The following is a 21,522-nucleotide window of genomic DNA, read 5'->3' as shown; positions in this document are numbered from 1 at the left end:
ACGGTAGTACGCAAGCGCATTCCCTATCACTCGCTTTCGACTTCCCACCGTTTTCCTCCCGTTCAGCCCAGTGGGCATGCGCATTGCTTGTCCTCCCAGGCCTGCTCGGCTTTTCCCGCCCTTTGCTGGCCTACGGAGGAGGGTTGGAATTCATTCCCCTCTCTGGGGGTGCTTGCCGGGGATGCAGGGACTAGTGGGTAGCGGATGTCCTTTAAGTCTTGATTATTAAGAGGCAAAGTTCATACTTTGGGACTAACGCCGCTGAGGGCTAGGAAGCGGCAAGAGGTTGTGTGGGCGGGGTCAGGGGTGAAAGGTCATAGGGCTGCGAAGGGGCGGAGCGAGCCGAAGGCGGATGGCGGCTGCGGCGGCCCCTCAGCTTTGGCGGCAGAAGCACTGAAGTGGGGAGGTGGGTCGGGAGCGTCCGGCGGTGGGAGTAGAGCGGTGGTCGCTCCCAACATGCACAGCCTGGCGACTGCTGCGGTAAGTAACTGGCATACCTGGCCTAGGCCAAAAACAACTCCTCAGCCTAGCATTTCGGCCTCTTTTCCTAGCTCCCCCGTCGAGCCTGGAGTTCAGCTCCGCCTGCCCTCGACCCACGCGGCCCGGGGCCCCTACCTCGCCGCGCCTTGGCCGTGGCGGAGTGAGCTCCCAGTTAACTCGGCGGCCGGCCCTGGTGGCCTCTCGCGCGGCGTTTCGCGTTCTTTTCCGGCCCGGGGGCCTGGTCCCGCGTCCGGAGCGCCTCTCACGTCCGGGACAAACCATTCATTGATTCATTGGGCTGACCCAACAGTTTCCGGATGCCAGTTGCGTGCGGGACGTCAGCGAGGATGAGGGGAGTTCCGTGAGCAACCCTGACGGGGCCCAGCGCTGTCGGAACTCACTGCCTAGGCACATCGCAGCGGGAAGGAAATGGCTTCTAGCTCAAACCACATGGTTCACAGATGGCAAATTTGAGACCCGGGGAAGGGAATTATTATTATTATGTCTGGATTTTGGTTGTCAGCGCTTCAAATCTTTCCCCACACGTCACGTTTTATCAACGTAAACGGATCGTGTAATTCACCTGCCCGAAGTAATCCTATGGCTTCCCATTGCGTTTAGATAAAATCCAGACTCCTTGCCATGACAAGGCCCTCCGTGGTCCGTACCCACGTTTACAGTCTCGTTTTTTTGTCACTTGCTCGGTAGGCTCCAGGGACACTGGCCACCTTTGCATCCCTTCTGTTGTCCCTTCTAGTGTGCTTTTCCACTCCAAGGTGCACTTTCTGATCTCTATTCCTGGAGTGCTCAATCTCCTCCCGACCCTTAACACACACGTTTCTGTACACCGTCCCCCCCCACGGGGGTGTAACTGGCTCCTCTTCCTCGGGTCTCTGCCTGAATCTCCTTAGTGTTGGCCTTCCCTTGCCGTCCTTTTTAAAGTAGTTCTGTAACCCCCAACTTTTCTCTGTTGTAAGTACCCTGTACAGCATTGATGCCAATTCATTCACTTTGTTGTCAGTGTCTCTCTTGAGGACAGCGGCGGGTATTACGTAGGCCCTGGTTTTATGTTTGCCCCCGTGCCTGGCACAGAGTGAGGGCTCAGACACTTGGCTGAACGAGGGGTGTAGACGAGGGAGGTGGCCACTGAGAGCACTTAGCCATGATGGGAAAACGCGATCATATGATTTGAGCACACTCTTCTAATGCCCATCCCACTTTTTCTGTTTTCACCAAGGTGAAGTGACTGAGGAGAGAGTAACGTACTGAAGTTACATTAGGCAAAGTGATATAAGTACCACATAGAGAACAAAAAAAAATTGCCTTGACTTTAGATATAAAAAGCTTAGTGTGATTAGACTATAGGAAACTGTCATTTCCAAAGCCAGTGGCATCTCTGCCTCCTGTCACCATGTTTCTAAGTGTTTGTAACTATTCCATGTGGAGAGATACCTTTTATATCTTTCAGTTGGTGTTTGCAGTTTTCCAGCTTTTTTTTTTTTTCCTTCTCCCAGATTTCATGTATAATTTGCAAGAAGCCAGTCAAGATGAAGTTGCGGCTGGTAGGGGAGGGACACTTTAAACAAGGGGTTCTTCTAACATGGGCTTGTCTCTCCATCTCTTAAAATGTGATTGTGTAATCCTCTCCACACTCTGGTACAAAGCTGCTCTTTTCCTTGTGCCTCCTCAAACTCTATACCTATTCAGTTCTTTTTATTTTCACTTGCTCCCTAATGCATCTCTTGAACAGCCATTAAAGCTATGGTTTATTTCTAAGTACCAAATTAATGGTTCTTCAATTAAGTTTACAATACCTTACATTTATTATAAACTTGAATTTTTAGATACTTTCACCTATTACGCTGTTTGGACCACACAAAAGCTCTGACAAGTTCCTCTGTACCCCTCATTCACTAGAGTACTTGGTTAGTGTGGACACTGAAGCACAGAAAAGTTGAGCGGCCTCTTTCCCAATCCTTCGTGCCTTCCATTCGACTAAACTGCCTGTATTATTCTGCAGAGCTAACAGCAGAAACATTTTAATTTTAGTCTGAGATTTTTATGTATTCCCTATCTGTATTGTTCAGGTTACAGGAAATAGTATTTTAGAAAGTATCTTTAGCTCGGACCTTGTCTTTCAGCTCGGTGAGAAGCAGCATTAGCAAAGCAGTTAAGAGTGTGGACTCTGTTGACAGACTGCCTGGATTCAAATCCTGGCTTGCCACTTAAGTTTTAAGTAACTTCTCTGCTCCTCAGTTTCCTCATCTTTAAAATGAGGGTGGTGATGGTACTCATTGATTTAGGACAGTGTCTAACAGAGTAAACGCTATATATGATAGGTTCCCTTTTAAAGAAATAACTGTACTTATCCCATAACAAATACTGTATTTTACTGTGTATAATGTGCCCCAGTGTATAACGCGCATCCACATTTGTGGCCCACACTTTCAGGAAAAAGATCTTTCGTTTTAATTTTTCAATTCAATTTTTTATTTATATTTAGAAACAAAACCAATTATCGTATTCCAGGGTATTGTTTTGCATGCAGATATCGTTATTGCTTTATAAAGTTACATTTCTAATGCATACGCATAAATAAAAGAATTAAAAACATTTATGTAGATACAGAATTAGTACTATCCGTGCATGATGCACACCCTTATTTTCCCTCAAAAATTTGGGCAAAAAGGCACATTATACACAGCAAATTATGGTAGTTATTCAGTGGGTTTAAACTAACATCTGTTATTAAATTGGGAGCAAAATCCAATAGGGATGATGAAAAGGAGTGTCCTTGCCCCAGATATTTCCTGGTATCAAATTGCCCTCGCTGCCTTCCCGTTGCTAGAATGGCTATAGAACCCTCAGTTCCAAGCTAGTGAGGCCGTATTACCACCCACCTGACATCCGTAGTTCTCTTAGAACCAAATTTTCATGGAGGCTGCAGCTCCCACACATAATTTCAAAAGTTCGATTATTGCTGGCAGCAGGTGGTCATGGCCTAGGAACACAAAAGTAGGCACCAAAAATTAACCTCCCAGAGTGCCAGCACCATTTAAGAGGCACCTCCTTCTCACTGGAGTCAAGTCTGCTCTAGAAATAGAATGTGTGGGGATGGGGACGGGGCAGGGGGTGGGGGAGCGCTGTTCAGAAGACCTGATATGCTGACTGGCTACCAATACAGCCCTGGTGGTGTTCACCTAAGCACCCCAGGGCAGAAAGGGGTACAGAGGTGCTGGGTACAAGTCACAGGCTGGCTCTAGTTGGGGTGATGGAATTTACTGGTGGTGGTGTCTAGGTGACAGGACTTTGAGGAGAGTTGACCAGAATGAACAATGGCTAATCAGGATAGATACTATATTGCTGAAGTAGTGTCTATGAGGTCCCTTTGGTTACTGGGTTGTGGGTCATTCAAGAGACTGGGCAGGAAACCCAAGGCTAAAATTTTAGCCGTTGTTTTTACTGAGCTTTTAAGGTGATGTAATACTCTAAATAAGCATATCCTATCTTCTGGTGGGAATTACATTTCCAAAAATAATTTTTTAAGTTGAGGGCTTGTCTGTAGCAGCATAGAAAGGACAAGTGCTTGGACAGTACTACTTTTGCGGTAGGGGGGGAGAAAACTGCCCTATTCTTTGTGCCTCATCTTGTTGCTTTAGGAGCCCGTGTTTCCTTGAGGAGCATCACTAATGGGAGTCCAAAAACAGCTTTAACAGATTACTCTAAGGCAGCGACTCTCAACTGCTGGGCGCGGCAGGCACACTAGTATGCTGCAAGAATTTTAAAACATGCAATACCTGACGATTTAGTCAGGGGCACTGACCTTTTTTTCTTAGATTGTCAAATAAAAAAAATGATAACAGCCAACATGACAATAGCCATCTGGTGTGAGTGAATCAAAATTATACCCTTTTTTTTTTTTGGTCAGATCAGCAAAAATATATTTTTTGGTATGCTGCAGAAGTTTAGTTACTAGTTTATGTGTGCCATGAGAAAAACGGTTGAACATTGCTGCTCTAAGGCATTAAGCTGCATGGCATTTCAGTTCATTTAGCAGAACACCTCATGGTTCCTTCTGTCAAGCAAGTGAAATGATAAACATTAACATTAAGCTAAAAGATTATAATCAAGCTTCCATTTATAGAAGGCGATTGTTCAGCTTGGATAGAGTAAATATGAATACTCCTCAAAGTCCATCTTTTTGTTCCTCATCCTTCCATCTGTGCAATGGGTGGGTCAACATTCTGTCACAGTAAGGTGTGGTGGGAACATGTAAATGCGGTGAGAAGCTGTGTGATACAGTTCAAGAAAGCATTGGAATATGCACCTTCATGTTTGTGTGAATTGAGGTTTATTCCTCTGAGCATAGTGATCTCATCTGCAAGTGTAGAGCCCTTCTTTCTATCTACCCACATTTTCTTCCTCAAGGTTTTGGGGAGAATTAAGTGAGAAAATATTGGACATGGAGATAGAAATCATCGTGAATTTGGTAGGACTTCTCAGCTAGAAATAGCAATGGTAATTATTTTTCTAGCCTACCGCATTATTTTCCACATAATTAAGAGGTCCTGGCTGGTATGGCTTACTTGGTTGGAGGATCATCTATAGACTGAAAGGCCGCAGGTTTCATTCTTAGGGCACATGCAGGTTAGGTCGCCAGTTGGGGAACATGCAAGAGACAGCCATTCAGTGCTTCTCTCTCACATGGATGTTTCTGTCCCTCTCTCTCCCTTCCCCTGTCTATAAAATCAATAAGCATGTCCTCAGGTGAGAATTTTTAAAAAGAATCATTAAGGGACTACTAACTCAAGGCCATAAGGTTATTTGACAAGTGTGAAGAATTATAGAAATCCTCAATTTGGAGAGAATATTGTGATTCCTTTTGTTCCCCTAAGATTTTACTTATTTATTTTTAGAGAGAGGGGAAGGAAAAGAAAGGGGGAGAGAAACATCAATGTGTGATTGCCTGTCATGCTCCCCCTACTGGGGACCTGGCCTGCGACCAACACATGTGCCCTGTCTGGTAATGAACCGGTGACCCTTTGGTTCACAGGCTGGCACTCCAGCCACTGAACCACAACAGTCAGGACGAATATTGTGATTCTTTAGCACAATAAGGAAAGTATGTTCTGGAAACCTGTTTATATAGTTCTACATGAGTGAGTAATGAATGGTTTGCAAAGGAGGGAATCATTAAGAAGGGAGAGCTTTTCCAAATTACATAGTTTTCCGCTCCATGGAAGAGGATGCTGGAATTACTGGGGAAGGACCAGCAATGGGTGGGGAGGGTGTAACTTTTTTCTTTCAAAAATTATTTTAGGTGCATAGTTAAAAAAAAAATTTTAATTGTGCAGAAGATTTTATTACATACAATGAAAAGTAAGCCTCCCATGTGGATTCCAAACTTAGAGGTAACTACTGTTAACAACTTCTTGTGTCCTTCTAGAAGTGTTATACATAAATATATAAGAATATATGTGAATATCAATGGAAGCATATATGGTGTTCTATGCCCTTTTTGTTTTTTATTTTTTAATTTATTATCAGCACATATAGAGGTATTTCTTTCTATATAGTATTATATATAAAGACGCACCCATACATGTTTAACCAGTTCCTTAATGACAGCTATTTGTTATTTCAAGTTGTCTTTTTAACACAGTGCAACAGTAAATATTATTGTATGTCTTCAGTACAGCCCAAATATACCTATAGGATAAATTCCTAAATATGGAGTAATTAAAGGGTATGTGCATTTTAGATTTGGTAAGGTCAATTAGTTTATATCAAGTGTATATATTTAGAAAAGCTCCCCTGTTATTTATGAGAAGTATATTCCCTCTAAAGCACTATGGCAGAGTAAGACTTGGTTTGACTCTAATGAAACTCACTTGTTTTCTTTCCTGTTTTCATTTGAAGCCTGTGCCTACTGCGCTGGCTCAAGTGGATAGAGAAAAGATCTATCAGTGGATCAACGAGCTGTCCAGTCCTGAAACAAGGGAAAATGCTTTGCTGGAGCTAAGTAAGAAGCGAGAATCTGTTCCTGACCTTGCTCCCATGCTGTGGCATTCATTTGGTACTATTGCAGCACTTTTACAGGTGGGTATTTATCCATAAGCTGTAGTTCATTTCTGTTTATCACACTTGTAACTCTCTGCCTTTGCCCAAATGATTTTGAAAATATTAGTAGGATGAGTCTCTAAATGGTGGCATTTGTAAGATTTTTAGAAAAGTCTAAGGTGCTTGCTAAAATGCAGATTCTTGGATCCTACCCAAGAGATTTGGTTTATTAGTCTGAGATTAAGATCTGTATTTCTTTTAAAATGTTCTTTTATTGATTCTAGAGAGAGGGGAAGAGAGGGAGAAAGAGAGGGAGAGAAACATCAATATAAGAGAGAAGCATTGATCAGCTACCTCTTGCACACTCCCCAACTGGGGACCTAACCTGCAACCCATGCATATGTCCTAACCAGGAATCAAAGCAGCAACTTTTTGGTTTGTAGGATGATGCCCAACCAAGTCACACGAGTCAGGGGAAAATCTGTGTTTTTAATAAGTACCTCCCCTGCTCTCAGGTGATTCTGATGGAGGTGGTTTAAGAACTACACTTTGAGAAAAACAGCATGACAGTGACAGAAAGGTGGAAAGTAAGGTGTAAGGACTGCGAGGTATTTACTGGGGAAACAAAATGTTAAAGATAGAACAGTTGTAGGATTAAAGGTGGGTACATTTGTACATTAAAGTATAAATAACAAATTTGTTTCTGACCAGAATGGTCATTTGTGGGGAATAAATTGATACGGTATAGTCTAGAGAATGTTCATCCTTTAAAATACTGTCCTAATCTTTACATGACGTTAGGTATTAAAAGTACCTAGTCTTTAGAGTAATTTTTTAGATCTGTTGAGTCAGTTCACATTCTGTTCCTACTGCATATAGCCAAGAATCTAATCTAATCTTATTGGAATATTTTCTATGTAAAAGTTTTACAATTAAAATTAATGGAATTGTATTCAACAGATTATCACCTTTTGATAGAGAATACATATATTCACTGCACATACCCATGTACTTATCTTCCTCTTTGCAGTTGCTATCCAATGAAACTCAAACTCCTTTATGAGTCACTGTGGTTGATTTACTAAGACTTTTTGGCTAGCTGCTTTATCACTATGACTTAAAGCAGGGTGTTGACAAAAAAAGGGGGGATTTTAAATGTAAGAGTTCCTCAAAAGTGAAAGCCTCAACAGCTGTAGGATATAAGGAAAGTGTCAGTGACCACAATTGCCCCATAGAAATCTTCCTCGAGACCTGTAGAAATGTCACAGATAGTCTTAGTCGAGCATATTTCTGATGAAAGGATGGGAGTATATTTCTGTTCTATTTTAACAGGATATGTGGAATTAAGAGGGTTTTTTTAAGTTATTGCTCTAATATGGGAATTAATTTTATAATAAGTTATCCTTTGTTCATCTGGTTCTGGTTTCTATTTTTCTAGGAAATTGTAAATATTTATCCATCTATCAACCCACCCACCTTGACAGCACACCAGTCTAACAGAGTTTGCAATGCTCTAGCATTACTGCAATGTGTGGCATCACATCCAGAAACCAGGTAAATTCTTTGAATGAGTCTGTTGGGGGAAGTTTGTACTGAATGTGACCTTTAACTTTTTCTGAGTGATGACAGTAGAGCATGTGCTAGGGCGTATGTGTGTGGGTGTGGATCTTCAGGATCCACATTTACTTTTTGTTTTTTTTCCTGAAGAATTTCTGGTCTCTAATTCACTAATTTTAGTGTAGTGACAGTATAGTATAGTTTAACATGTTCTTTTTTTTAACTTCTCTTGGTGCATTCCTGGAAGTACTACAATACCAAGGTGATGCATGGAGTAGACAGCAAGCTCCTGTTTCATCTCCTAGTTTCAAAAGTCCATTTGATATTTTGTCCTCGGATACAGGACATATCAGATGTGAAACAGATAAGAACAGATACTACACTTGATCTTAGCCAAAAGGCTGAGAAGCAATAACCTCTTTTTATTATGGTAAAATATACATAACATAAATTTTACAATTTTAACCATTTTCAAGTGCACAATTCAGTAGCATTAGATACACATACAGTGTTCAACCAACACCACCATTTGTAACTTTTCCTCTTTTAAAGCTAAAACTCCATACCCATTAATTAATAACTCTTCATTCCCCCAGCCCCTGGCAACACCATTGTACTTACTGTCTCTACAATTTTGACCACTCTGAGTACCTCACATAGGTAGAATCATACATTATTTGTCTTTTTGTGATTGGCTTATTCCATTTAGCATAATGTCTTTAAGGTTCATCCATATTATAGTATATATCAGAATTCCCTTCCTTTTTAAGGCTGAATAATATTCCATTGTCTCATATATGTCTTACCCATTCAAAGCAATGAGTTTTGAAGCCGTGGTATTCACATCTCAGGAAAGGTCAGGCATATAGCCACTTCTTCCTTCTGAATTCATGGTAGGCACCACTATGCCATGTGTGAGGCAGTGCATGGCATTTAGTAAATATTTGAACCCAGAATATTTTTTCCACATAACCCAGGTTCAGCATCAGAATATTTTTTAAAACAGGATTCTAGGCAATCTCTGTAAAAAATGAGAATTGGGTGTATGCAAGTTGAAAGGGAAATCCTGTTTAGGAATCTGCTATGTGACGTGTATAGCCATAAGATATCTAATAGTCATCCTATTAAAGTCTTTCCTCTCTTTGTCAAGTTCCCTTGACAATTTTGAGTGCTAGGATGGCACTGACTTTCCAGACCTTTAGAGAAGTTACTAAAAAACAGTTGTTTTTAAGCACTTAAGAAAAATGCAAGAGTACTTCGAATGTTAAAAATTTAGGGTGTTAGCTCTCCTACAAGATTTAACTATAAATAATATATTGATTCCATATTCATTGCCTGACATTAGTTGCAGATTAAAATGTTTTTAGAATATTTAGTGAATCTGAAATTCTGTAGCAAAAAAGAGTATGCACTTAAGTACAGCAGATAAACCTGGAATGGCTGCTTTGTTTTGATTTATAAGGTTTTGTCTGACTATACCTCTGAATATTGTTATTCAGCTATACATTAGGTGAGAGAAGGCATTTAGGAGAATCTCTGGACACTTGATTGCATTTTACGTTTTTTTTTTTTTTTTAATTGCAGTTGGATATTTTCAGTTTTTAAGGTACTTGGTGCTGATAAGAGGGAAAATCATGTATTCTCTTAATTACCGACCTAGACTAGGGTTTTTTAATCTTAGTACTATTGATGTTTTGAACTGTGTCTTTGTGGTGGGAGAAAGGGGGTTGCAAATGGCTGTGCTGTGCATTATAGGGTGCTTAGCATCCTTGGCCTCTGCTGACTGGATGCCAACAGCACTGCCTCAGTTGTGACAATCAAAAATATCTCTAGACATTGCCACATGTCCCTTCAGGGGCAAAATCATCCCAGTTGAGAACCACTGGTCTAGACTTTCCTAAAGATTCTTTCCAATAACAGTCTCCTAAGGATTCTTTTGTCAATCATGTATAGACCTTACAGAATTAACCATCTGGAAATTTGAATGTTTAGAGTCCTTAGAAATTAACTCTAACCTCTGAATGATTATTTTTTTTCTTCCAGGTCAGCGTTTCTTGCAGCACACATCCCACTTTTTTTGTATCCCTTTTTGCACACTGTCAGCAAAACACGTCCCTTTGAATATCTTCGGCTAACCAGTCTTGGAGTTATTGGTGAGTCATTAGGGTTGTTTTGCAAGCCTTAAATCCTAACTTATAATAGTGGTCTTAACTTGTGTGCATTGTCCAACATTTTACAGCTTTTGTTCACCAATTGTTTTTGTCTTTGAGATTGAGTCTGTTTTTACTAGTAAGTGAATATCAGGATCATGATAGCTCTTATCAAGTACTATTCTGACTGTTGTTTATAATCCCAACATTTGGGATTAAATTCAGCATATTTGTAGGAACATCTACTAGAATTTTAGGGAGAGTAAAGAACAACTTCAGTCAACAAATAAAGAGTATAGTTATAGGAATACGAATTTGAGTTTGTTTTTTGGCTTTGTTTTGTCTTTCTCACTTCTAAACTATCTCTGAGGGTTTACCTTCTATTGCACCTAGTTAAATTTTTGCATGCTCAAGTTAATGTTTTCCATATATATTTACTTTGGGAAATGTGTCTAAAAAACATTTTACACAAGAAAATAACATATCAGGTACTTCAGATCTCAGCCTCCTGGGTAGTAAAGAACTACTTTTGGATTTGTGAAATGTAAATACACTCAAGAAGGTTTCTTTCCCAATTACCCTTCTTGTTTTCAATGTCTCCTAATCGTTTTTGCTTATATACTGACCAAACAATAAGAACATTGATTATACAAATTTTATTTTATTTTATTTTATTTTAAGATAGTATTTATTTATTTTTAGAGAGAGGAGAAGAGAGTGAGAGAAACATCAATGTGTGGTTGCCTCTCATGTACCCCCTACTGGGGACCTGGCTCGCAACCCAGGCATGTGCCCTGACTAGGAATTGAACCAGTGACCCTTTGGTTCACAGGCCACTGCTCAATCCACTGAGCCACACCAGCCAGGGCACAAATTTTATTTCGATAAGGTATTATTTTTACATTCAACTTGTGTTCACATCACTACAGTTATAAACCATGAATCAGGAAGTATAATTTAAAAGTTTGGTATTTCTAAGACATATTTCTGAGACATTGTACTTTTAAGGAATAACTGCTACTTCATATACTTCACATGAATGTTGTATTGTTTTTGACATCCCCTCTCAAGTGGTACTCTAGAAACTTTTTTCCAATATATTCTTTTCTGTTTTTAAGCTATACAGATTTTTTATGTGGGATTTAAAACAATATAATTCCAGCCAAAAGAAAACATTTGTATTCTTAATTCTCATTTAAATCTTCCTATTCCTGCTGGGGTTTTTTGCCATTGAGGTTGGATGATGCATTTATGAGATGATAGGGTAAAGTTAACAGTGGAGTGATGAATAAAATAGCGTATTTTGCAATGTATAATGCACACTTTTTTGCCCAAATTTTTGAGGGAAAAATAAGGTATATTATACATGGGTAGTACTAATTCTGTATCTGTATAAATGTTTTTAATTCTTTTATTTATGCGTATGCGTTCAAGTGTAACTGTGGAAAGCAATAATGATATCCATATGCAAAATAATACCCTGGAATACGATATTCAGTTTTATTTTTAAATATAAATAGATAAATAATTGAATTAAAAAATGAAAATGAAAGATTTCTTTTTCCCTGAAAGTTTAGGCAAAAAACATGGGTGCGCATTATACACGGCAAAATATGGTGCTTGGACAATACTAAGCCAGTTTTTCACCCTTGCATATATTTTCTGAAACTCAGTTTCTTTCTCCAAGTCAGTTGAGGGAACAAGCAGAAGGTGAATATTTGGACTTAGACTTTTTGCTTATAGTTAAAGAAAACACTTGAAACTGAATAAAAATTAAAACACAACATATCAAAATTTGTACAATGCAGCGAAAGAAGGGCTAGAGGGAAAAATGGAGCATTGAATACTTATACTAGAAGAGAGGTATTTAATCAAATTTCTTAAGCTTTCGCTTTGAGAAACGAGAAAAAGGAGCAAACTAAACAAAAGCAAACAAAAGGATGGAAATAATAAAGAATAGATACCAGTGAAAATGAGAACAGCCCTAGCTGGTGTGGCTCAGTGGGCTGAGCGCTGGCCTGCAAACCAAAGGATCGCTGGTTCAATTCCCAGTGTAGGGCACATGCCTGGGTTGCAGGCCCAGTCCCCAGCAGGGGAGTGTGCAAGATGCAACCACACATTGATGTTTCTCTCTGTCTGTTTCTCCCTCTCTTCCCCTCTTTAAAAATAAATAAATAAAATCTTTCAAAAAAATGAGAACAGAAAAACAATAGATAAAATCAATGAAATCAAAAACTGATTTTTTAAAAAATTGAAATATAATTGACATATACCATTGTATTAGTTTCAGGTGCACAATATAATTTTATATATATATCAAATTGATTATTACAACAAGTTTAGTTAATACCCATCACCATAATTTTTTTGTTACAATATTTTTTTTCTTGCAAGGATAACTTTTAGTCTATTCTTCTAACAACTTTCAAATATGCAATGCAATATTGTTACTATAGTCACCGTGCTGTACAATACACCCTGAGAGTTTATCTAATTATCTAATAACTGGAAATTTGTACCTTTTAACCATCTTTACCCCTTTCACCTACCCCTAATTTTTAATTGCAAAAAATTCAATTAAATTAATAAACCTCTAACCAGACAGACCGAGAGAAAAAGAGAGGACAGATTACAAATAGGAGTGAAAGAGGTTATGAAAGACTGTAGACATTAAAAGGATAATAAGGGAATAGTGCTAAACTTTATACCCATGAATTTGACAACTTAGATGAAGTGGACAAATTCTTTGAAAGATTCAGTCTGCCAAGTCACACTCAAGAAATATAGAGAAGCTGAATAGTTTTACATCTATTAAATTGTTTTCATAGTTAAAAATCTTCCGATGTAGAAAACCCCAGGCCCAGATGGTTTCATTAATGAATTCTACCAAAAATTTAAGAGAAGAAATAATACTAATTCTACAAAGCTTTTTCAGGACACAGAGAGGAGGCTTCTTAACTCTTGGTAAGCCCAGCCTCACTGTGATAATAAAACCAGAAAAAGGCATAAGAAAAGAAAGCTATAGGACAGTATCCCTTATGAACATAGATGTAGAAATTCTCAACAAAATGCTAACTTATCAAATCTAACAGTATATGAAAAGAGTCATGACAAAGTGACGTTCATATTGGTAATGCATGCTGGTTCACCTTTCAAAAATCAGTCAAAATGATTGACCATATCAAGAGACTAATAACAATTATCATTTCTGGAGGGGGTTTTTTTTTAGGCCTTTAATAGAAATCAGCATCCGTTTATGATAAAAACTCCAGCAAAGTAGGAATAGAGGGGAATTTTCTCAACCTGTAAAGCACAAAATATAAAAACGAAAACCTACTGTTAAGATCATAGTTAATGTGAAAAGCTGATTGTTGTCCTTGAAAGTTGAGAATAAGGTAAGGATATTGTTTATTCTTACCATTCCTGTTCACTACATTCTTGGGTAACTTAGCTGGGTACAATAAAGTAGGAGAAGAAAGTAAAGGGCTTACGAATTTGAAAAAAATAAGACTCTTCACAGATAACATGATTAACTATTACATATAAAAATCATGAGGAACCACCCAAACAAACTACTAGAACTTGAAACCTACTTTTATGATAGCACCAAAACATGTGGAAAGACTTGGGTGTAAATCTTACAAAATATGTGTGAGTTCTATAGCTAAAAACTACCAAATCGTGAAAGAATCAAAGAAGGCCTAAATAAATGTAGTAATATACCATGTTCATTGATTGATATTTCAGTGATTCAATATTGCTGAGATGTCAGGTCTTCCCAAATTGATCTATAGATTTAGAGCAATTCCCTAAAATATCCAACAGAATTTTTTTAATGGAAATTGATGAATGATCCTAAAATTTATATGGAAAAGTAAATGCACTAAAGTATCCAAACTTTTTTTTTTTTTTTTTTTTTTAAGGACAAAGTTGGAAGATATACACTACTTGATTTCCAGACCTGCTGGAAAACTATAGTAGTCAAGAGTGTGGTATTGGGTAGACTTGTAGGTTAATGAAACAGAATGAAGAGTCCAGAAATAAACCCACGCAAATACAGTTAACTGATTTTTGAAAAAGGTGCAAAGGCAATTTAGTGGAGAAAAGAGTTTTGTCAATAAAGAATGTTGGAACAATTGGATATTCATATGTAAAACAATGACCCATGATCCGTACTGTATACTCTATACAAAAAATAACTCAAAATGGATTTTAGACCTACATGTAAAATCTAAATGAAATAGTAATTTAATATCTACTATAGGCCATATTAGTAAATTACGGTTATGTGCTGTTTGCTATGGGGTTTAGAGATGTAGCACCTAGAGATTGCCACTTATGGGTAAAACAAATGATATTCTTTACTCTCTCATATAGTGATTAATTTTAGTTATTATTAGGTCTAATTAACCAAGGCCTTTCATATAAAGACTAGTGATGCATTAGGCAGCTTAGGGAATAGTCATTTGTTTCATAGAGTTCTGCTTCCCTGTATACAGAATGGAGAAAACGCCACTGAACTGTGTCGGTCACCTGGTCAATGGTGTCAGTTTAGAGACCAACAGAAAAATAGAATTGGAATGACCTCTGGCCAGGTGGCTCAGTTGGTTGAAGCATTGTCCCATACACAAAAAGTGGTTTCAGGTTTGATATCCCATTGGGGCATGTACAGGAGGCAGCCGATTGATGTTTCTCTCTCTTTCTCTTTCCCCCTTCCTCTCTCTCTCTCCCCCACTTCCTCTCTCTAAAATCAGTCCCTGGGTGAGAATTAAAAAAATATTAAAAGAAATAAGAACTGAGGTAAATTTTAGAATTCATTCGTCCCAACTATTATTTTATAGATAAAGAAACAGGCCTGCAAAGTGAAGGTAACTTGATCAAACTTAAGTAACTGTTGTGGAACCAGGATTAGAATCCAGGTGTGTGTGTGTTCCTTGTTTGGATATATCCACAATGTTTGTGCTGTTTGAGGAAGAGGGGCAATTAATATTCAGGAAGTAATGTTTATGTGATTGTGAGGTAGGATTCTAACATATCATTTCTTTGCTATTTGGGAATATACTTTAATACTGATGTAGAATTCTTCTGTCTTATCTAAAATAAATGGAGAATAGATGGTGATATTATCATAGGATTATCTACCAAGAATGATTGAAAAATTATTTAGATGGCTAAACTGCTGCTAACTCTTAAGTTGGACCAAACTTGGTTCCTCATCTTTTAATGCTGACTGATAACAGTCAATTTGTGCTTTTCATCCTTTTTTTTTTTTTTTAAACGTGGATATGACTCTGATTCTCTGACATAGAAACCATAGTTTGTATTCTATGTTATTTAAGTTCCACGACTAGCTGGATGAACAATACAAAGTTAATTTTAATTGGGAACCATAATGCTAAAATACTTTTGTCTATATTTTCTTTAGGGGCTCTGGTAAAAACAGATGAGCAGGAAGTAATCAACTTTTTACTGACAACAGAAATTATCCCTTTGTGTTTGCGCATCATGGAATCTGGAAGTGAACTTTCTAAAACAGTATGTGCTTTTAACGTAATTAGACTCTATGTTGTGTTGGCTCTTGAGCTACTTCTTTATGGTGTATAGGATAACTATTTTGGAAAGCTGCTTGACAGTGTCCACCGTAAACATAAGCATATTCCGTGACCCAGCAGTCCCAATCTTAGGAATATACCCAAAAGAAATGAGCTCTCATGTACATCAACACATGTACAAGAATGTTTATAGCAGTTTTACTCATAAAGGATAAATTATAGTGTAATCCCAAAATAAACTAGACAGTAATTAGAAAGAACAAACTCCTGATAATACTCAACATAGACGATGCTTATGGGCATTTTGTTGAGCAAAAGAAGCCAGACACATGGGTTCATACTGTATTCCACTTACATGAAATTCAGCAACAGGCAAAACCAATGAATGGGGATTAGTCACAATAGTGGTTACCTCTCAGGGAAGGATAGTGACTGGGAAAAGACACAGGGAATCTGCTGGGGTGATGGAAATGTTCTATATTTTAATCTGGCTGTGGTTCATAAATGCATACATAAATAAAAATTCATCAGGACATACTTGAAGATTAGTGCACTATGTATACTTTACACTTTTTACTGTGTATGTGTTTTTATTAGTTTGCTACTGCAGCCATAACAAATTGCTACAAGCTTGATGGCTTAAAACAACACAAATTTATTCTCTTATAGTCTTGAAGCAAGAAATTATAAATCAGTTTCATGAAAGTTAGGGCATCAGCAGGGGAAGGAACCTTTCCTTGCCTTTTCCAGCTTCTAGAATGGCATTCCTTGACTCATGTCCCCCTCCTCCATCTTCAAAGCCAGCAGTATAGCAAGTTCATCTCTTTCCGCTTCTCTCACGTTGTCTTCTCTGTGGTCTAATCTCCCTCTGCCTCCATCTGATAAGGGCACTTGTGATTACATTTAGGGCATACCTGGATAATCCAGAATGATTACTCTCCCCTTGCCCCCAAGATCCTTAATTGAAGCACACCTATAAAGATTCTGGCAGATGGTGTTCAATATGGTAATATTTGTTTGTTTGTTTGTTAATACATACAGTGCATATCTTGTCAAGTAAGGTGTATATAATGCAAGGGTCTCTGCTTAATTTTATGATTCATGGTTATTTCTGGGAGATGACCAGACAGTTAGAGGACAAGTCTGAATAACGTTTTGGACGCCTTAATTTTGTTTTGCTCCAGGTTGCCACATTCATCCTCCAGAAGATCCTCTTAGATGACACTGGTTTAGCTTATATATGTCAGACATATGAGCGTTTCTCCCATGTTGCCATGATCTTGGTGAGTTCTTTTATCAATCCTCCTTGCAACGACTTCTGACCACACAGTTTAGTCTCTTTGCTCTTGACACTGAGCAATTTCAGTCTTCCAACTGGAAATAACAAACCTGGAACATTGTATAATCATTCTAATAATATCTGGTCTCTCATGTCAACTAGGATTATTTTGTGTTTTGCATTTTTTTTCCTACCCCACTCCATTTGGGGGGAAACAGGGTAAGATGGTCCTGCAACTATCCAAAGAGCCTTCCGCCCGTCTGCTGAAGCACGTAGTGAGATGTTATCTGCGACTCTCAGACAATCCCAGGTAAACATTTGTAGGATTTATAGGACTTTGGGGAAATACTCTGGTGAATGGTTGCTTCATCTCATGGCATAGCTTCTATATCTTTAGGACCGGGAAGGGCTATAACTATATTTAGTTTGCCTGAGACAGAACTTGATTAATTCTTTTTAAAAGCTGAAGTGCTGAATTTAAAAAATCTATCATAATTTTATTTCCCCACTATAACTCTGTATCCTACTCGAAAATTCTGGAGAGTTCAGATAGTTCCCAGGGAACCTTAGGATATATTATTCCTGTGATTTGAACTTTCTATTGCTACTCTAGGTGCTCAGAAAGGGAAGAATATTTTCAAAGATCTCTTAAGAAAGGAACAGGGCCCAGAGGGTTCTTGATGTATTTTCATTTCTCTCCTTGATTCCTGTAAAGTCCTTGAGCTAATTATTTTATCTCCCAATGTTTATAATCTTTCTGCCAGAAATCATACATTGTAGGTAGAATGCATTTTAGAAATGTTTGACCTTTTCCTTTGTAAATCCATAATTCATGCTGAAAACCACTTGCTCAGATTCTGTTAAACCACATAATGGGGTGATTTCTGTGTTCCTAGCAAAGGAATAACTTGATTTAATGTGAACTCCTGCCACTGAGGTTATTCATGCCCTAGCCATTTCTTCGACCATTTTGTCCTGTTCTTTAGTGGTTCCTATTTTCACCAAAGTTTGAAAATATGTTTACTTGAAACTCCACTTGTACAGAATCATAACTTTGCCTAAAACTGCCTTCTACAGGGTAGGCAAAAGTAGGTTTACAGTTGTGAGTACATGAATGTTTATTCTTGTATTATTATTTTTTAATAAATGTATTATTTGTATCATTCATCTTATTATTCATATTTCATATCCTTACTTATAAGTTATCTTTTTGTTAATGATGGCTGATAACCTACTTTTGCCCTCTCCTGTAGTTAACAGTCACCTTTTTGAGGTTTTCAGATTTGACTTTTTGCTGGTCATCTTTTAAAGAAAATGAAACATGTAAAAGTTCATCTGATAATTTTGCTACCATTGTTTTATTTTTACTGCTCATTTCCTATTAAAGGTTTTAACTATAAAACTGAAGCAGTTTTTGGAAAAACACAGGCTTACATTCGTTTAGAATTAAAGTCTATTTATCATACTGTGACTCAGGTCATGTTCCCTGTTAATGTACTGATTTTGGAAATGTTTCATTTACTGTAACCCATATATTTCTGATATGAGTATATTGGTGATATTTACTGTAATAAATCAGAAAGCAGGTTGAATTGAAGTAAACTATTGTACTATTTTATTCTATTTTCCTTTGTCATGAAATTCTTCATTGGGGCATCACTGTGAAAATGTGTGCAGGCTACAGAACCTGGAGATCTCTGGGCCTGTGCCTCATATAAGTTTTAAAGAATTTTAATGGCTTCTTAAAGAAACTTGACATAGCCATAGTTTCCCAGGATTCTGTATGTTTATGTCTAAAAAGGGGCTCTTCCCTGTCCCTCAAATGTAGATTTATTTGTTGGTCTCCCTGGTTGGTTTGTTTGTTTCTGATGTAGGGCACGTGAAGCACTCAGGCAGTGCCTCCCTGACCAGCTGAAGGACACAACCTTTGGCCAGGTGCTAAAAGATGACACCACCACGAAACGCTGGCTTGGACAACTGGTGAAGAACCTGCAAGAGGGCCAGGTCACTGATCCCCGGGGTATCCCCCTGCCCCCTCAGTGATCTTCCCCTGTCCCCTCCCAGTACTCCCACAGTTGGGGAAGGGAGAGGGAACCTTCGAGGAAAACAGCTCAGGTTTTATTGCCGACTGGGAATAGACAACCTCAATGCTGAACTGCACTGGAGAGAGGGGGCGAGGTACCCCAACTGAGGTGTATGAGCTGCCATCTCAGGCCACCTTGAGGACCTGGGCTGCCTCTGCTACTCCCAGAAAGTGGGCTCCTTGACACAGCAGTCTGCCACCACAGCCCCAGGAGGGTGTCAACACCAGCAAATGCTGTATTCGCAGCATGCCCAAGACGACCCTTCTCCCTCGCCTCTACCTAGCCACTGTCAGGGAGAGGAGACAGTGGTGATTGCAGCAGCACTCTAGGCATGGTGAACGCCTGGGACCAAGCCATGTGGCGTGTTTTTTTTTTTTTTATTTTGCCTTCCTGGAAGACTCAAGATGTGTCTCTTCATTCTCTCTCTCTCAGTATTTGTTTACTTTGGTGTTTGTTTGTTTTTTTTAAATCTTAGAGAGAGATGTGTTTAGTGGACACAAGCTGTAATACTCAGCAAAATTTTGTCAATTGGCACTGTTTACAAATCTGTTAGCTGCATAAGCTCAATAAAAAGTTGGTCTGGGCATTACATCCCTTCCAGCAGGCCAATAGCTGCATGAACTGTTCGGGAGGAATGGGAGGCAGGGGAAAGGGATGATGCCAAAGGACAGCAGGAACCCACCGCCTATTTCCCTTCCCTTTCCCAGTCTTCTGCCCTCAGTTCTGGGTGCCATGAGGACTTGAACCTTGTTTTTGGCTTCAGCTGCTAGCTTTTCCCCTTTTTCATTTTCCTCCAATTAAACTTAAAACAAACGTCTTAATTCATCAGGCTGTCCTGGAAGGGGATTATATTGAGGGAGGAGAGACGGCGGTGGATCTCACCTTCAATTCAAATTCTCAAAGATATTTTCTGGAAGACCTTTAAAAGGGAGGTGCCTGGGATTAAGATGATAGGCTACTTGATTCCCCCCACTTTATTTTTTGTTTGTTTTCGTGTGAATTTCTGCAGCTCCCTCTGTCTTCATGATTGTACTTGAAGCAGTATTAGCTAAACTGAGTTAATTTGGATTTAAGATAGAGGGTTGAGTCCACTATCTTAGTCCACTCAGTTATCTTTCTTCCTTTTTTTTTTTTTTGACACATTCCCTTTTGGTCTATGGGAATTACAGGGTTACCACTAAAATATTTTTCACTGTTCACAGGTTGTTAGAGAATCCCCCTTCTCTGGAGCTTTAGGTGACTACTCACAATCCAGTGTGAACTGCCTTGCTTTCCCTCAGTCCTTCTTCCTGCCAACACCTGCTCTCTCTCATCACCAACTCCAGTCAAAAATGGGTTGTTAATTCAACTCTAGAGAGAGACCACGTATTTTCTGTTCACATCTCACACAATCGAAGGTAGCTCTGAACAGATGTGGGGGGAGTGTCTACAAGGGGCAAGCTCAGAGAAATCTTTGCAGAGGCAGTTTTGCCAACACAAGGGCTCTTTCAAGCCGACTTTCACAATGGGAGCCGGCCTTGTTAGTTGGCTTCTGTCTCTTTGGAGCCAGGAAAGCTGTAATTAAGCCTAGGTGTAGGAAGGGTAGGATAAGTACTTACTCCCCTGCCTTCCAAACTGAAGAGGAGAACTAAGCCAGCTCTCAATAATCTCAAGCCTGAAGAGAAGAGGTCTTGGAGAAACAGAAAAATTATGGACTGGATAGACATCTCGACTCCCTTCAGCCCATAGTTTGTATCTGGAGAGTCCAGCTAGGGTAACCCTGATTTTTGCCAACCACTTTTCCTGCTGAGCCAAAGTTTTCTCATTCCCTCTCCTCTGGGGAAGCAGCTGAGGCCCAGGGCCTGACTCCTGGGAAAATTTCTTTACTCTCCATCCTTCGGTGCATTGGCCACACTATTGTGCCAATAGTGTCTTAATCCCTGTTCCATCTATTCTCAGCTGGCCTTGGACCCCACAGAGGAGTTGCAGGGGAGGGATGGAAATGTGCGTTACTCCTTGTAGTTGATCCTGATTATCGTGTGTGTATAAATAGACCCTTCCCCTCATTTTGTGTTTTTCATCCCTTGCACTCCCTCAACAGGATTGAAATAAAACATGCTTCTGTTTTTATAAAAATAAGTTTTTCTTTAAACTGGAGATTTTATTTCATCAGAAGAGAGATCTAGGCACTTTGGTAAGGTGATCCTTGTCACCCTTGCCTCTACCCTCTGTCCACCTGCACAAACACACTGCCCTGCCAGGAGAGCAGTGATGGTTTCTTTGTGGATAGGATATTTGGGAGAGGCTTGCTGATGAACAAAAGCTGTTTGGGAGATTGGGATGGTGCCCTTCATCTGATAAAATGTCTCTTGCTGAACAGA

The 21,522-nt window shown here is 39.1% G+C and overlaps 1 protein-coding gene and 1 non-coding gene across 2 annotated transcripts; one reads left to right on the top strand and one right to left on the bottom strand.

The window, feature by feature from the left end:
* The first annotated feature begins 339 nt into the window (after window positions 1–339).
* On the top strand, window positions 340–21,309 carry CNOT9 (CCR4-NOT transcription complex subunit 9). Its single transcript, XM_054585660.1, has 8 exons — window positions 340–480; window positions 6,400–6,579; window positions 7,979–8,094; window positions 10,141–10,250; window positions 15,673–15,782; window positions 16,984–17,082; window positions 17,297–17,388; window positions 18,953–21,309. Exons 1-8 carry the CDS (start codon window positions 457–459, stop codon window positions 19,119–19,121), a joined length of 900 nt encoding a protein of 299 aa, XP_054441635.1. The 5' UTR covers window positions 340–456; the 3' UTR covers window positions 19,122–21,309.
* LOC129080796 (U2 spliceosomal RNA) lies at window positions 8,325–8,510 on the bottom strand. The gene has a single exon (XR_008530202.1). It is a non-coding gene; the product is annotated as a U2 spliceosomal RNA (small nuclear RNA).
* Window positions 21,310–21,522: the final 213 nt, after the last annotated feature.

Source organism: Pteronotus mesoamericanus, unplaced genomic scaffold (genome assembly GCF_021234165.1).
Source record: "Pteronotus mesoamericanus isolate MK-2021 breed Mesoamerican mustached bat unplaced genomic scaffold, CSHL_Meso_final contig_90, whole genome shotgun sequence".
Lineage (NCBI taxonomy): Eukaryota > Metazoa > Chordata > Mammalia > Chiroptera > Mormoopidae > Pteronotus > Pteronotus mesoamericanus.
Note: the sequence above shows the minus strand (reverse complement) of the source record. Positions and strands in the feature narration are given on the sequence as shown.

What these genes read in the sequence shown, in the direction of transcription:
- CNOT9 (XM_054585660.1), top strand. Translation starts at nt 457, where the DNA reads ATGCACAGCCTGGCGACTGCTGCG. An exon ending in CTATTGCAGCACTTTTACAG is followed by an intron (nt 6,580 to 7,978) that starts GTGGGTATTTAT and finishes CTATTTTTCTAG; the next exon opens with GAAATTGTAAATATTTATCC. An exon ending in GAAGTGAACTTTCTAAAACA is followed by an intron (nt 15,783 to 16,983) that starts GTATGTGCTTTT and finishes GTTTTGCTCCAG; the next exon opens with GTTGCCACATTCATCCTCCA.